A 14,954-nucleotide genomic window follows, 5' to 3' on the forward strand; every position below is an offset into this window, starting at 1 on the left:
TGTCCTGGGTGTGGTATATAGTGTTTTTAGACATATAATACGCACATTTATTGCAGTCAAACCTGCCTGAAGGGGCTACCCAAGGGAGGCAAAAAAGTGGTCCTTATGGACAGGTGGTCACTAAGACAGGTTTGACTCACTGTCATTATATATATATATATATATATATATATATATATATATATATATATATATATATATATATATATATATTATATATATACTTATTTATAGCAATGTGTTCTTGCTCATCCTCATTTTTTTTTTCTAAACAAATAAGCTCCTCTCTCCTTTAAGCAGTCATCTCAAATACTAATTTTTAATTCTCTTGTTTAGAAACAATAATTATAATCCATATCCTCTGTTTTGGCATTTTTTATTTTCATTATAATTTTTTTTTTTTTTTTTTTTTAGTACAACACACACACATACACACACAACCTGCATTCATGGAACTGGCCTGAGATCTTGAGGAGAAATTATGTACAGAATGATTCTTTTTCAATTAAATCTAAAGAGAACCATTCCAATGATTGTGATACAAAGGTCAAGCAGTGTGACTATCAATCTAATGTACAAGTGCCAATGACTGCAAATGTATGTATAACCTTTTACTTGCATCACACAGACAAAATACAATGTGCACACCTCTCTAAGTACCAATGGTATGTCTTATCAATCACACATCTCTAAAGTTTTCAAATCTCTCCCCATCTGCCATCTCTGTATGACTCTCTCTCTCTCTATCCCTCCTTCTCTCTGTCCCTCTTCTCTCATTTCTGTTTTAGACAAGAACATAGTAGTACTACTAGTAGTAGTAATAGTAGTAGTAGTAGTAGTAGTAATAATAATAATAATAATAATAATAATAATAATAATAATAATAATAACAATAATGATAATAATAATACATGTAATAATGTCTTATTTACTCAGGGTAGCATCTTCAGTGTTGCCACTGCTCTACCAGAGGGCCCAGCCATTATTATTACCCTAGCGTTGCCAAGTACCCATTTATACACCTGGGTCGAGAGGACACAGTGGGTAAAACATCTTGTCCAAGGACGTAAGCACTGGGCGGGATTTGAACTCGGGTCTTCCGATCGGGAGTCAGGCGTCTTAGCCACTATGCCACAGCACCCCCACTATATATAAGCATTACTTCATTTCTTTCCCTTTTACATTTTGTTTTAAAGACACCTGAACTCAACCAGTCCGGAATATAAACAGGCTTTGTCTGAAATACATCTATAATTATAATTCTATGCACATATCATATTTATTGCATGGTATCAGTTATCTTGCATACAACTCTTCATTTCCTTTGATTCAACTTTAACACTAAACAAACCCACAGTTTGGGAAAGGAAGTGACAATGTGAGGAACAATATACTCTTTTAATACTCTATCTGTCCCATTAGTGATGCAATGAAATAATTATCAAAAGACTGTCAAACTGATGTTTCATAAAGGTCATCTTGACAGAATGTCATTTTTGTAACAGCATACCCATTACTTACAAAAGGACACAGCTTCTTCTTTTTTAAAGTTTTATATTGTCTATTAACAATTGAGACATTTTCTGACACGTGAATACACAGCCATTCATATTACTCTTGTATGAAGTCAGATACACAGTTTGTATGTACAATTCTGGCTCACTTTCATATCACACAAGAACAACAAAATTGGACAAAGTGATTAGGAAATTCTAAAAGTCCCAAGTCTCCTTTGGATTTCCTTCAAGGTTTTGTGGATAGCAAACACATTCCTGCCTTCTCATGTGAGAGGGCTCTCAACAGGCAAACTGAAGCACCTATCATGCACAGATGAAGTGAACAATATAACATGTTCACTTTATATTCTGTCATATGAGGTGCATGACATCCATGTATAAACTAATGGCCAACAGAGACAAACATGTTCTGCAAGAATGTGTACAGAATACAGGCTGAAATAAACAATTAAAAAAAACAGGTTCCTTGTGAGCATGCTAATCAAAACCTTCTTCTCAGTTGCATGAAATGTATTGTCCGAGTGAGTCTAGCCTTTTAGTTTTGATAAGGTCTCATGGCTGAGGCTTGGAAAAGAGACTAACTGGGATTGAATGAGCAAATGCGAGACCAAGTGGCATAGCCACAAGGCTTTTTTAAACCCGACATGAATTTCTGATTTTGAACATTGTTTCTTGTCAACTTTGCTACCAAAAAGGTAGCGGCCAATCAGCGACTGCATTGCTCGAGTGATGTCAGCATTTAATATGCATAAATAGTATGCGTATCAGCAGGTCGCTCATCCCTCCAGCCTACGCTGCCTGCTGTAGCTGCCAGTGGTACCTGTATTGACACAGGATTCATTGGCACAACTGCAGATTGACTATTAAAAGAATACATGAATAATTCATTTATCGTGTACATCACGAAGCAGCAGAAAAAAAAAAATTCAAATGGCTTTGTGGCTGCGCCACTCGGTCTCTCGCATTCACCCGTTTTATGCAATGCTCAGTGTGGCGAGTACGTTTCATTCATCAGCCATGAGGCCTTGTCAAGATGCTAGAGTGAGTCTTAAAAAAGAAAGCTTATATTATAAGAGTATCTCCATGACAATTTCACACATCAGAGTGGTACAGTTGATACCTCTTGATACCCTGCTAGTATTGCCCTTGGCTAATTTTTCATTAACCTTCAGGCTCACAATATGGTATTTACTGGGTATAGTCAGAACTGCACTTTTATTAACCATAACTTTGGGAATTTATTTCCTGTGCTTCACCAACAAGAAGTTGTGTGAGTTCCTTGCCATTAGTCTTTTCTGGACTAAACACAAGTCATCTGCAAAAGATATTCACTTTGGGAGATCGAGGGAAATAAATATGAAAATCATTAACAGCTACACAATACAAAACAGCAAATTTCATATCCAAACATGTGGGATTAGATGTTAATGACATTACCTTCCTATTCTTGTGCATAGTTTTTGAAGAGAACATGTAGTTTGTTTGTGCCCTGTAAACTACTGTACTGTTATAGAAACTACCCATAGTTTGTAGAACATAATACACACAGTTATCAGCTCAAGAATAATTTCCTTTATCCATGTAAACTTCTTTTAAATACCGATATTTGGTGATTGACAACACATATCCCACAGTTTGAATATTACAGTGTAGTCAATAGAGTTAAAACTTTGTCCAGCTCTGGAAAATTAGCTCCTAAACAATGGTTTAAAATGAGATTCAAGACATAAAAAGCCTGCAATGAAAGTCATGGGAAGGTTGGAAAATAACTTTTGTGACAATACAGAGTTTTAGCATGTCACTAAAGACAGCATTCTTTCAGCTGGTAAGACCTGCCTCCATGGCCACTGACCGATGCTGCTGAAGTGTGCTTTCTTCCTTCACTTTGCACTAAAATCATATGTGTGACAAGTCACCACGTTACTCTGATAAAGTTATGGAAACAATGACAAACAAGGGAAACTGTGAAACACAGTAGATTGGCTGAATGATGAGAAATTTGAAGTGTTTAAATATCACCATATCTTCATCACATCTTTGGCCAAAAAAAAAAAGGAGACAAAAACTGAAGTTCTTCATGAAGCAGAGATTTTGCTTTGACTTATTTGTTCTTTGTGTGCTTTCTTATGTCAAATCTCCTGCATGACTGACTGCATCATAACTGAAATTGTGATTTCTCTGGTAACAGAATGTTGAAAAATGGTTTATGGAAGTGGCTGACTTTATATATCACTAGAATACTTGATTGCTATGGATTTTTGAACATCAAAAATTAATGTTCAATAACTTTATCAGGCTGTTATGGTGATGAGTAACATAGAGTGGATGAAGGTTTGTGAAAACAGTCATTGACTGCATTCAGTCACAAGTAAGACAAACCATGCCAGAGTGTAACATGCTAAAGCAAATTCACAAATTCAGACCATACCAAGTCATTGTCTGGATCACATCTCGGTCGTGATTTGGCAAAAAGGTGTATGTCTGCCGTTTTACAGCGACTACAAAGCCGAGAAAATTGACTTTAAAGTTTTGGCAGTTTCCTTGACCGTAGAAGCCACCTAAACTGTGCAACGCTCAGGGATTCAATTCCATGATTTAGTATACACTTCAAATTTCATTTCCTGATAATTTTCTTGCATCTAACTTTAAAGAATACTTCAGAATTAGCACTTTTAGCATGTTTAGAGACATAAACCTTTTTGCCAAATCACGTTTACAGGGTCTGCGACCCACGCTATTTTGGCAAAAAGGTGTATCTTCACATACACCGTAAGAAATCATGCATTTAACTTGGCAAAAAGGTGTATGTATAGAGATACACCTTTTTGCCAAATCACGTTTACAGGGTCTGCGACCCACGCTATTTTGGCAAAAAGGTGTATCTTCACATACACCGTAAGAAATCATGCATTTAACTTGGCAAAAAGGTGTATGCATAGAGATACACCTTTTTGCCAATTCACGTTTACAGGGACTGCAACCCACGCTATTTTGGCAAAAAGGTGTATCTTCTCATGCACCGTGAGAAATCGTGCATTTAAGTTGGCAAAAAGGTGTATGTATAGAGATACACCTTTTTGCCAAATTAAACGATAACAAAATATACCAGAGATTTTGTAGGGAGAAGGGTGTATGTGAGACCATTTCTAATCAAATGTTAACTCTTGACAATCTTTACTTCATTATTACAAAAATATTTAAAAAATGACAATAAAGAAAAATATCAGGATGCACAACTTGTTCATCAAACATAGAAAAATGTGCGCAAATTACAACTCCCCCTAGAGTCTGAATATTAACAAAACATCGTCTCATGGATATGCATGGTTAAGGATTACAGCTGAAGAATTTTTCTTCTTCCTTCTCCTCCCTTTTTTCAAAAACTTCTACTTCCAATGAGATGATTCATTATATTTTTAGCTTTGTGCCCCTTTTTTCGACAAAAGGTTCGTTTGTTTTCTGTACTGAATGCTTTAGCAAACAAAAAGGCAGTTGTTTGCACATCATGTATCTGTTCTTAAAAACGCAGTTATCATGCTGCTCCCAATTTTTGCAATAAATTCAATAAATGTGAAAATTCAGGTAGGATCATTTAACTGTTTGCATCCACTGAGCACTTTGAGCAGTACATCCAAGTATCATTTCCAAAGACAGGGACACATCTTTCTCTAGACCTTTGTGTGTAACTGCCACTAAATGTCTGTTAGGTAACAGCCCCATACGCATAGCGTAATGGGTAGTCGATCTTACAGTCACACAGCACACCATTACACTATGTACAGGCTTCTACATGCACTGCACAGCACGGACAGTGCGGGGATCACTGTCATTTTGAAGCGTAGAGAACTCTCATCCCACAGCCACACTTGCCAGAAAAGCTGTCATTTCAACAGAAATGCTAGATTTTACGAATCTGCGCATCTAATGGCATAGAAGTGGCCGTAGAAGTCTAGGACAAACGTTAGATCTGAACTTCTAGATATTAGGTACTTATTCTACTCACCGACTAGCAACAAGGAGAAACTTCTGCAGTGCAACGGGCTGCCAGTTTGAGTCAGGAGCATGGCCCGCCACCGCACCGACCGGTGAAACGGTACACATACATGCCAGCAGCACGTCGTATAACAGAGTATATAATATACACAGAGCATAAAAGATACACCTTTCTGCCTTATCATACTTCGCAACTATAATTCATGATTCATTCGGCAGATGGATGTATCTAAAGATACACCTATCTGCCAAATCTTTAAGCTCTCCCCAGCGTGCACGGTTAGAGGTGTATCTAGAGATACACCCTTTTGCCAAATCATGTAGTTCTCTATCCTGGTACGTCATTGTACGTCAAGGGTGTATGTAAAGATACACCCTTTTGCCTAATCAAAAGCAGGAAAATTGATAAAATAATACAGAGATAGCCCCAAGTATCTCGGAAACAAAGGATCGATGACTTACGAAAGTTGGTCACATGAAAATTTCGGCATCGAAAACCCCCCCAAATGGTAAAAACCAAAAACATGATATTTTTCAGACATACACCTTTTTGCCAAATCACGACCGATCTGCTCAGGGACATTCAGTCTCATACTCTAAAGCATGCCACTATGAGTGTATTAGGTCCAAAATTTGGAGGCGTGCAAGAGCAAACCAGGGCAGTCCACACAATCTCTTGCTATTTTCATCTCTCTTTTTTTTCCTTTTGACACCTGGTAATATTTGAGGACACAAGATATGAAGAATACAATGACATAAATATCAGTCACACTGCCCACATCATTGCATGCCTCGTGAATGTCATTCAAATGGGTCCAATATCTTGGCACTTGTCAAAAACAAAAATAAAAGAAGCAATTGCTTTCATTTTTGCTCAATATCAAAACAACTCTCCTCATGGGAAAAATTCCGAGCATTATAAAGAAAATTAAGCTGATACACTTCACTGTGATTTCTTCTTCGCTTAACCAAGGGGTCACTTACATGAACATATAATCATAGTGTAATGTCTATAGGGTGTGTTTATTCCAGGAGCAATCTACAGGAGTCATTATGTGAAACCTAAAGGGATACAATAGAACTTCTGTATAATAAAGCTGCTACTGGACTAAAATCCTTGCACCACATACAGTGTATCACTACAGATAGTCTGGGTGAAAAACACACTTTACTAATTGATTTTGTGAAACTGCCAACATTCCTGAATTTGGCAGGACTTCTGTAAAGTTATTCTGCATTCAAATAAGTATATTGACTTTGAAATTAAGATGCAATGGCAAAAAGCAAAACCCACTGCCCCAATTTTAAGGTCGTTCTATGTTTAGGATTGAAAAAAAAAATCAAAGCAACAATTTTGCCTGGTGTGGAACTATGTTGTGGAAACAAGCTGTCAACTCACTTTTAAATTACCTTGGACTATATTTGAGTCACTTAAATAACACAATTAAATTTTTTACAAACATTCGATAGACCATATCTCAAAAGATTGGCGTATTTATCTTTACAGTTGTTATCCGAACCTAGAATTCCATTTCAATGTTTCCCAAATTCAAATATTGATGAAATAATACAAAATCAAATAGGATGTAACATTTAATATTCTAAACTTACTTCTTGTGTCAATGTGTATTGGGAAATCAATAAACAACAGCATGAATTCACAAAAACACTTTCCTACCTCTCCATTGCACTGACAAGGATCAGACACCATGGCTCTAATTTCCAGTGATAATTGATCCATCATCCAAAGAGATATCAAGGATGTATTCCATACAGAAGTTTACACTTGCTTTATGGAGCAATCATTGCACTTACTGTGCCAGCAGTTGAGAAATGATAATTCCACCTTGAGCATTCAATTACAGCTGTGATTACTGCAATTACAACAACTCACAACAACAGCAAACATCTTTCTGAAGTAGATATCTAGCATCAACATTTACATATAAATTTTTAGGCTCTGCTAATCAATATGAGTAGCTGGGAGCCACAGTAAATAACATACTGAAATTCAAAATACGTTAGAGCAAGTTAAAATGGCATCAAATTCGTAATCGACACAGAAAAGTAACACAGGTTTAATGAGTGAAAGCTGGACACTGTCATGCTAATGTTTAATCTTTTGCAATGAAAAGAAAAGGAGAAAAATACTCCCACTCTGCTGTTGAATCAGCTTATATTGCATCCATGTGGACATGACAAACTATGCAGCAAACTGTTTTATTGGTATCATTAGCCAAATCAACATGGATATCACTAAACTATTCTCATGCCAAGCTCAATTATATGCCATAAATAAATTTCAACATACTCAATACCAGTCCCTAATATCACATTTGGGCTTTGGCTTCTTATGAATGTGTCCTTTTTGACAAGATTGAATTTGACCTTGGATAAAGTCTCGCATAATTCTTCAAATAAGTCCATAGAGTACATATTTTGTTTTGAGTACACCATGGTTCAATAAGGTTGATCTTGGGTGCTGTAATGTTAATCATGAGCCTGTGAGCACTGCCTATTGGATATGCCCTGGATATCACAAAATTCCATGCTTTTTCAACTCACTTAATAGCATGTGCATGTTCACAGTGATGACTGTCTCATCTGTGGGATTGTTTCCCTGTCAAATTACATCTCTTTCTGATGGATATTTGCTGTCTACACTTGTGTGGAAGGAAAAAGAACCAAACATATTCTCTAGTATTGTCTAGACTTGTGTGAAAGGAGAAAAGAATCAATCATATTTTATCACATATTTTCCATGACAATAAATAGCAATGGAACCCTGACAATGTAGTATAAGAACTGAATACTTTTCATCGAGCCATGAGCACTAGAGTGATTTCTGCACTTTGACAATTTTGAGCCAATTTGCAGAGATACTTGCAAAAGCATGGAAGCTTTTGGCATATTGCAAGTAGCAGGAAAAAAAAAAAAACACACATCAAAATGCCACTGCCTATGATACACTTCATTCATAAAATTATTCTTCATTTTTTTTTTTTTTTTCTGGGGAGACACATGGAAAATTCCATTTCTAGAAAGTTTCTTGAGTAAGTATTGCAATATCTTGGATCATTTCTGCCCTAAGGTAAGCAATATCCTAACAAAGCAATCAATTTTGTAAATAATAATAAAAAAAGTCTCTCCAATCCATCATATTCCATGAAAACGTCAAGTAAAATCTCAGACTTTAAGCCAGTCAGTCAGTCAGTGTGAATAAATCTGCATCAACTGACCAAGTTAAGCAGCAGCTTGCTCCTGCCAGCCCTGTAGTCATCTTCATCAACATTCACTAACAATTTAATAGCTTCATCCCCTACGGCAGCACGTAGTGAATCAGTGATGAAGACATCTTTCAGTGCAGCTAAAAGAGATCCGTTTATGTAGTCTCGCCAGAAAGCATCTAGGTAGGTCAATTCTGAGAATTTGATATCACAAACAATGGAGCCAAGGTCGCGGGACTTCAAGATGGCACTTGCTTGAGAGAAAAGTTCTAGTTGTCGTCGCAGAGGATCTCGTTCGTTAGAGTGGATCTGGCCGATGAGAGCGCCATCATGACAGCAGTACTCTGCTCGCACACGTAATCTGATATCTGGTAAGATGAAGTAATGAATAATAGTTAACATTCACTGCAACTTTATCCGCACATATGACACTTTGAAATCATAGGACTTAGGTACATTTCCAGCCTGTACATTCAGAATGGAGTAAAGCTACATAACCAGATGTCTGTAGCTATGCACACACTTGGACAAGTACTGTACATGTATGATCTATGCAAATGGATACTGTTAGAGAGACAGCCTAAAATTCATTATGTGACAGAGAACAAAGTTTGTCTTGATTGATGTCAAAAAGTGTTTTAACCATCCAACCCAGTAGAAAACACCGAGTAGAAATATATGTGAAGATCAATACAGATAATTCTCACATAAACTGCTAATACTGACTTTCAGACAAAGGCAACCTTAATTAACGACTGGAATAGACCCCACAATTTATGCAATTTAGCACATGTTAATAAATGATAATAATAATGATGATGATGATGATAATAATGATAATAATAATAATAATGATAATAATTATAATAATAATAGTGGGCAAGTGTTCTGCAACAAGTTGGAAATCTATGTACATTGTAGCATTCTGCATATGTGTACCAGTATGTTGTACATGTAATACAGTACATTAATTGTACTATGTAAGGCCTTTCAAAATTATTGTGGTGCATCTCATTTTCACATGTACAATGTACAGTAGCTATGTTCAGACGAGGGCAGTTTTAGCCGGAGTAACTTCGGAGGAAGGGTCGGAGTAATGGCCGTCTGAACAAGGTCGTGGTAACTTCCTCCGGTCGGAGGAATTTACCACGACCTCTTCCTCCGACCAAGATACTCCTGAGTTTTCTCAGGAGTATCTCGCTACCACGACTAGACGGTCGGAGTAAATTGCCCATTCAGACAAGCACTCGGAGTATCTCTGAACTTACGTTGTACATACCTTGAACTTCCGGGGTCAAATCGCAATGTTGACATTTTGCAAGTGCAAGTGCGCGTGTAGCGCAATTCTAACCTAGTCGATCGCAATGAAGAATTTAGCACTCAGAAATTGCCATTAACAAGAATGGAGAAGACAAACACCTCTGGTAAAAACAATTGTATGGTCGACGGGCGCGGCGCTACCACTTCCGAAAGTTACATCGACCCTCCATGGTGATCCCCGCGAAGGCCGTGGTAAATTGGTCGGAGTTTCTTCCCACGACCGTCGTGTGGACACAAGGTCGTGGTAAGATACATGTAAGTATAAACTTGAATTTTAATTGCTGCGCCATAAAATTTTACTCCGACCAGAAATACGTCTGAACATGGCTTATATGACACAATTTTTATCAAAATACTGTCTTTATTCAAGGGTAGTCAACCTTTAACTGCATGTCAAAAATTGCATATTTCTTCAAACCATTTCAAAAATGTACCCTGGCATCATGACAACCATTTAATGAATATTAATTCATAAGATTACCACATGTGTGCTTGGGCCTTTCTCTAGGCAAGCCTCTTGCTTCTGGTGAGATGCCAACAGTTCTTTGGGATCTTGGTGGCATTCCAGTAGCTTGGGATGTACTCTCTCTACAGTTCCTTTCAGCAGCTTCTTGCCCAGGCCCACTTGGGTTTCTGGTCTCAAGTTGGTGATGCTGTCCATCTGGATGGCCCTGCTCCTCTGCCCCCGTTCCTCGATGTCTCCGACTTGATGCTGGTGCCGATGATGACGATGATGAGGGGAGGGATGACGAGTCACAGGAAGAAGAGGGTGCAGATGAGCTAGAACAAAGTCGAGGTTTAACTTTTGAAAGAGTTCTGGTGGGGTGGGATGGCGTTGACTTGGAAGTTGGACTAGCTTCTGCTGCTGCTGTTGCTGTTGCTGATGATGAGGAGGGCACAGGTGTGGTGGTCGATGGTGAGTTGAAGCCAGACCCTGAAGTACACTGGTCAAGGTATTGATCCACTTGGTCTGAAACAGCTGTCAAATTACATTAAAAAAATGCAAATATTTAAATATGATAAGTTGGAGGACATCTACTTATCTGACAGGCAAAATCCCTCAAAAGTAATACAAATGTATGTACTGTACGTTTACTTAGCGGTACTGGGTAAGCACTTTTTTTTTTTTCTAAAACAAATGAACAAATGAGAGTACCTACCTTGTGGTATGTATGTACAATATTGTACAAGTTCCACTTTTATATACAGCGTTGTATGCCATACATTGTATATGCTTACTTTCTAATCTGGTTTGTTTCTCCTAGATCTCCCATTGCCCACAAGTTTTGCATTATTGCAGTATCGTGCTGATTTTACATGCTGTGAAGCAAAAAAGAAAAAAAAAATCACTTGCAAATACTGTAAAACGAGGAATTTTCGCCTGCATTTTAATTTCGCGAATTTCGCGAGCGCCAAAATTCGCGAAATTAAAATGCACGCGAAAGTTTTTGTCTACACTACATGCATTGAACGCCAGTGGCAATTCGCGAAAATTTCATGCCACGAAAAAGGCTGTCGGCTCCAATTCGCGAAAATTTCATGCCGCGAATATATCATGTTTTACAGTAATCTAGAAAACAGAGAGTCTGGACCTCACAATTGTACAATCAATATATCAGGCAAATAAAAAAAAGAAGTAGTTTCTCATCCTTATGATCATCCAAGTTTTTGCTCTATGTCAATTCTTTTAAACTGTTTACTTCTTCTTTTTGTTTTGAAATGCCAATGAAAATTTGGGTTTCATGTCCCCGTTTGCATCTTTATATTTTTCATTCACTACATTGACTTTAAAAAAAAATATTTACTACACATACTTTTGAGCAGCCGAACAAAAAACAAAACATTGGAAATTAACCTACCAATCCTGAGTCATGCACACATTGTGTTAGAATCTCTGATAGTGCATATTCACTGTCATTCCACAAGCCAAGAATCCTGCAACGCAGCCACTATGTAATACAATTGTACTGTGTAAGCTGTTGAGAACATCAGAACGTACAATGTACATTGTACACAGTGTGATGTATGTTGTGAATGGACAAGTCTCCACACACACTCGCACCAGCGTACATGCATATCATGAACCTGGCTTGGTTTCAAAGACCATGTACATTGTACTTACATGCTGCTATTGGGCTAGGATGCACTGCAAGTGCCATTTCGCATCGTGTATGCTTTCAAACATGTACAAACCAACCATCAATATTTTACGACCTACACTTATTTAAACACGTATGCCCTAGTTTCCAAAGCTGCTAGTGGGCTAGGATGCAAGTGCCATTTCGCACCGTGCATGCTTTCAAACAGGTACAAACTAACCATTAATATTTCACAATCTAAACATGATGTATGCACTAGTTTCCAAAGTTGCTACTGGGCTAAGGATGCAAGTGCCATTTTGCACCGTGCATGCTTTCAAACGTGTACAAACTACATGTAACCATTGATATTTCACAACCTACAATGTAAACATGATGTACACTGTATGCACTAGTTTCCAAAGTTGCTATTGGGTTAGGATGCAAGTGCCATTTCGCACCGTGCATGCTTTCAAACATGTACAAACTAACCATTAATATTTCACAACCTAAACATGATGTATGCTCAGTTAGTTTCCAAAGTCCAGCAGAAAACACTTCACGATACTTTTACACCATACGCAACAACTCAACCGCTTGAACTGAAGTTGCGTGCTATACTCTTGAAAGCAGTCAGTCAGTCCAGTTTGATACATACATGTACACGGTAATCCAGCCGTTGGTATGATACAGTCAATTGTATATGCACACAGCAGCACTGTGAAGTCATTCCAAAATGTGCAGAAAGTGTCAAAATTAGCAGCATGTGTTCAACTTTTACCCTGAATTCAGAGACTCAGATGCAAGTATTTCAGGTTGAGAAATGCTTAGCCTTAAGGTTAATTTCTCCATGCTTGCACCAAGGTTCGACCTCCCGTGCCCAAATTTGACCGCATGCAAAAGCATCTACAAGTGTACATGTAATGTACTAGGTTTCCACATGTAGTCAGCTGTTTAATTTTGGAAGGCGCTATGGTAGCCTGATTTTATAGTGGTGCAAAACTACGCTAGCACCTCGTGCTACATGTACAGTAGTTTGTAGTTGCCCATATTGTACTGTATGCAGCAGCTTAACTTCTGCATGCTTAAAAATCATTAAAAAAAAAAACCGCACCAAGGTTCGACCTCCCGTGCCCAAATTTGACCACATGCAAAAGCATCTACACGTAATGTACTAGGTTTCCACATGTAGTCGGCGGTTAAATTTTGGAAGGCACTATGGTAGCCTGATTTTATAGTGGTGCAAAACTACACTAGCACCTCATGCTACATGTTGTTTGCAGCAGCTTCTGATAAAAAAATAGTATATCAAATATTTGTAACTTTTAGTAAGGACCTTGTGTATTATCTCTCTCCAAGCTCTGGAGATCTGGACGACACACTGAATTTTACTTTTTTTTTTCCTTTGTCTTACACAAATTACATTCTAGTACAATAATAAAAAGAAACATGTATTAATGCAAGCTGCCCATCATTCAACAACAATTGCATTGCCATCTAAAATTTGACTGCCTGCTACATTACATGAAAAAACCTATACATATGTGCTTTTGCGCACGATCAAACCTTGGCATGCATGGGAGGTCAAACCTTGGTGCAGGTGCCGATCACAATACCGGTGGTATCCGTTAAATTTATTTGTGGATTGCAGAGAAATCACAGCCACACCAGCCTCAGTCCAGGAGTAGATATCTAGTTGCTTTATTTATAGCACTCACTTTTCATTTATTATTGTTATTAATGTACATTGTATGCCTGGACTTGTCAGGTGCTTGATCATTTATTTATGTATTTATTTGAATGATGATTATTTCTGCAACTACTTGAACCCTTTGAAGACTCAAAAACTTGTTAGAGTCTAAATTACTCTAGACGGTAGACCTCCCCGAAAGTGACAGAATAATCAGCAAGTTGATTGTAGTTAAATTTACTCTCACTTTGAGTCTCAGTGTCACTGTCAGCAATCAGTCTCACTACGTTGCTCAAGGAAGCGCGAAGAAGAAGAATAACAACAGTTAGCAGTTAGGCCTATTGCAGCAAAAACAGACAGCAAGTAAATGAGCAACTACATTTTTTTGTAGCAACTCACGCAATTATAAAAAAAAAAAAAAAAAAAAAAAAAAAAAAAAAAAAAAAAAAAAAAACCAGTATCAGTAACACGCACTCTATCTGGATGTTGCATTTCACACCCCACACTGTCTTTTGTACACAACACGCATGTCGGGTTCTGCCCACACAGCACTGTACATGTACTAAAATAGTATACCCAGGCCAGGGAGGGCGTCGCGTTGCCGTTGGGCACCCTTCCAACTCCACAACGCTCCAGGCGCAGTGCGCCTTATCCCGTCACCACACAGATCTGTATATATCGGACTACCAAAGTTGATCTGTGCTTTTTTCTACATTCTTCATTACATAGCCAATAACTTACCTCTCCTTCTTTTTCGTCGGGATACAAATGGCATAAGATCGTGTCTCGTAATCATCCTTAAGACGTTAAGAATCTCATAGAAGTTCGAAGAATCGCACAATCGAGCTCTTTCCATCGCAAAGAAGAGATCTGATGGGCGTTTGATTCTTCCTCGATCTTCGTTCACGAGACTTCCGACGAACAAACTTTTTAGAGCACTGAAATCTTGCTGAGTTAATTGACTGGAAATAACGCCAAACATTTCGTGAAGAGAATAGAGTTCAGTTTCTTTGCTCTCTGACGCTGTCATACTCGGATTTTTCACTTTCTTAATATCTTGAATACTGCCGGTAGGGTGAGAAGATGATGACCTTTTCGCCATGGCTAACGTGGTAACGTGTATATTTTT

At 37.9% G+C, this 14,954-nt stretch overlaps 1 protein-coding gene across 1 annotated transcript; it reads right to left on the reverse strand.

The window, feature by feature from the left end:
* Positions 1-8,662: 8,662 nt before the first annotated feature.
* Positions 8,663-14,937, reverse strand: LOC140229446 (death effector domain-containing protein-like). The gene is made up of 3 exons (XM_072309699.1): positions 14,567-14,937; positions 10,539-11,036; positions 8,663-9,105 (listed from the first exon to the last, which is right to left on the reverse strand). Exons 1-3 carry the CDS (start codon positions 14,925-14,927, stop codon positions 8,741-8,743), a joined length of 1,224 nt encoding a protein of 407 aa, XP_072165800.1. The 5' UTR covers positions 14,928-14,937; the 3' UTR covers positions 8,663-8,740.
* Positions 14,938-14,954: the final 17 nt, after the last annotated feature.

This window comes from Diadema setosum, chromosome 6 (genome assembly GCF_964275005.1).
Source record: "Diadema setosum chromosome 6, eeDiaSeto1, whole genome shotgun sequence".
Classification (NCBI taxonomy): Eukaryota; Metazoa; Echinodermata; class Echinoidea; order Diadematoida; family Diadematidae; genus Diadema; species Diadema setosum.

Excerpts from the sequence above, each read along its gene's own strand:
- LOC140229446 (XM_072309699.1), bottom strand. The coding sequence starts at position 14,927 with ATGGCGAAAAGGTCATCATCTTCTCACCCTACCGGCAGTATTCAAGAT. Across the intron at positions 11,037-14,566 it reads CCGACGAAAAAGAAGGAGAG|CTGTTTCAGACCAAGTGGAT; the intron begins GTAAGTTATTGG and ends GTAATTTGACAG. Across the intron at positions 9,106-10,538 it reads AAGGCCCAAGCACACATGTG|ATATCAGATTACGTGTGCGA; the intron begins GTAATCTTATGA and ends TCATCTTACCAG.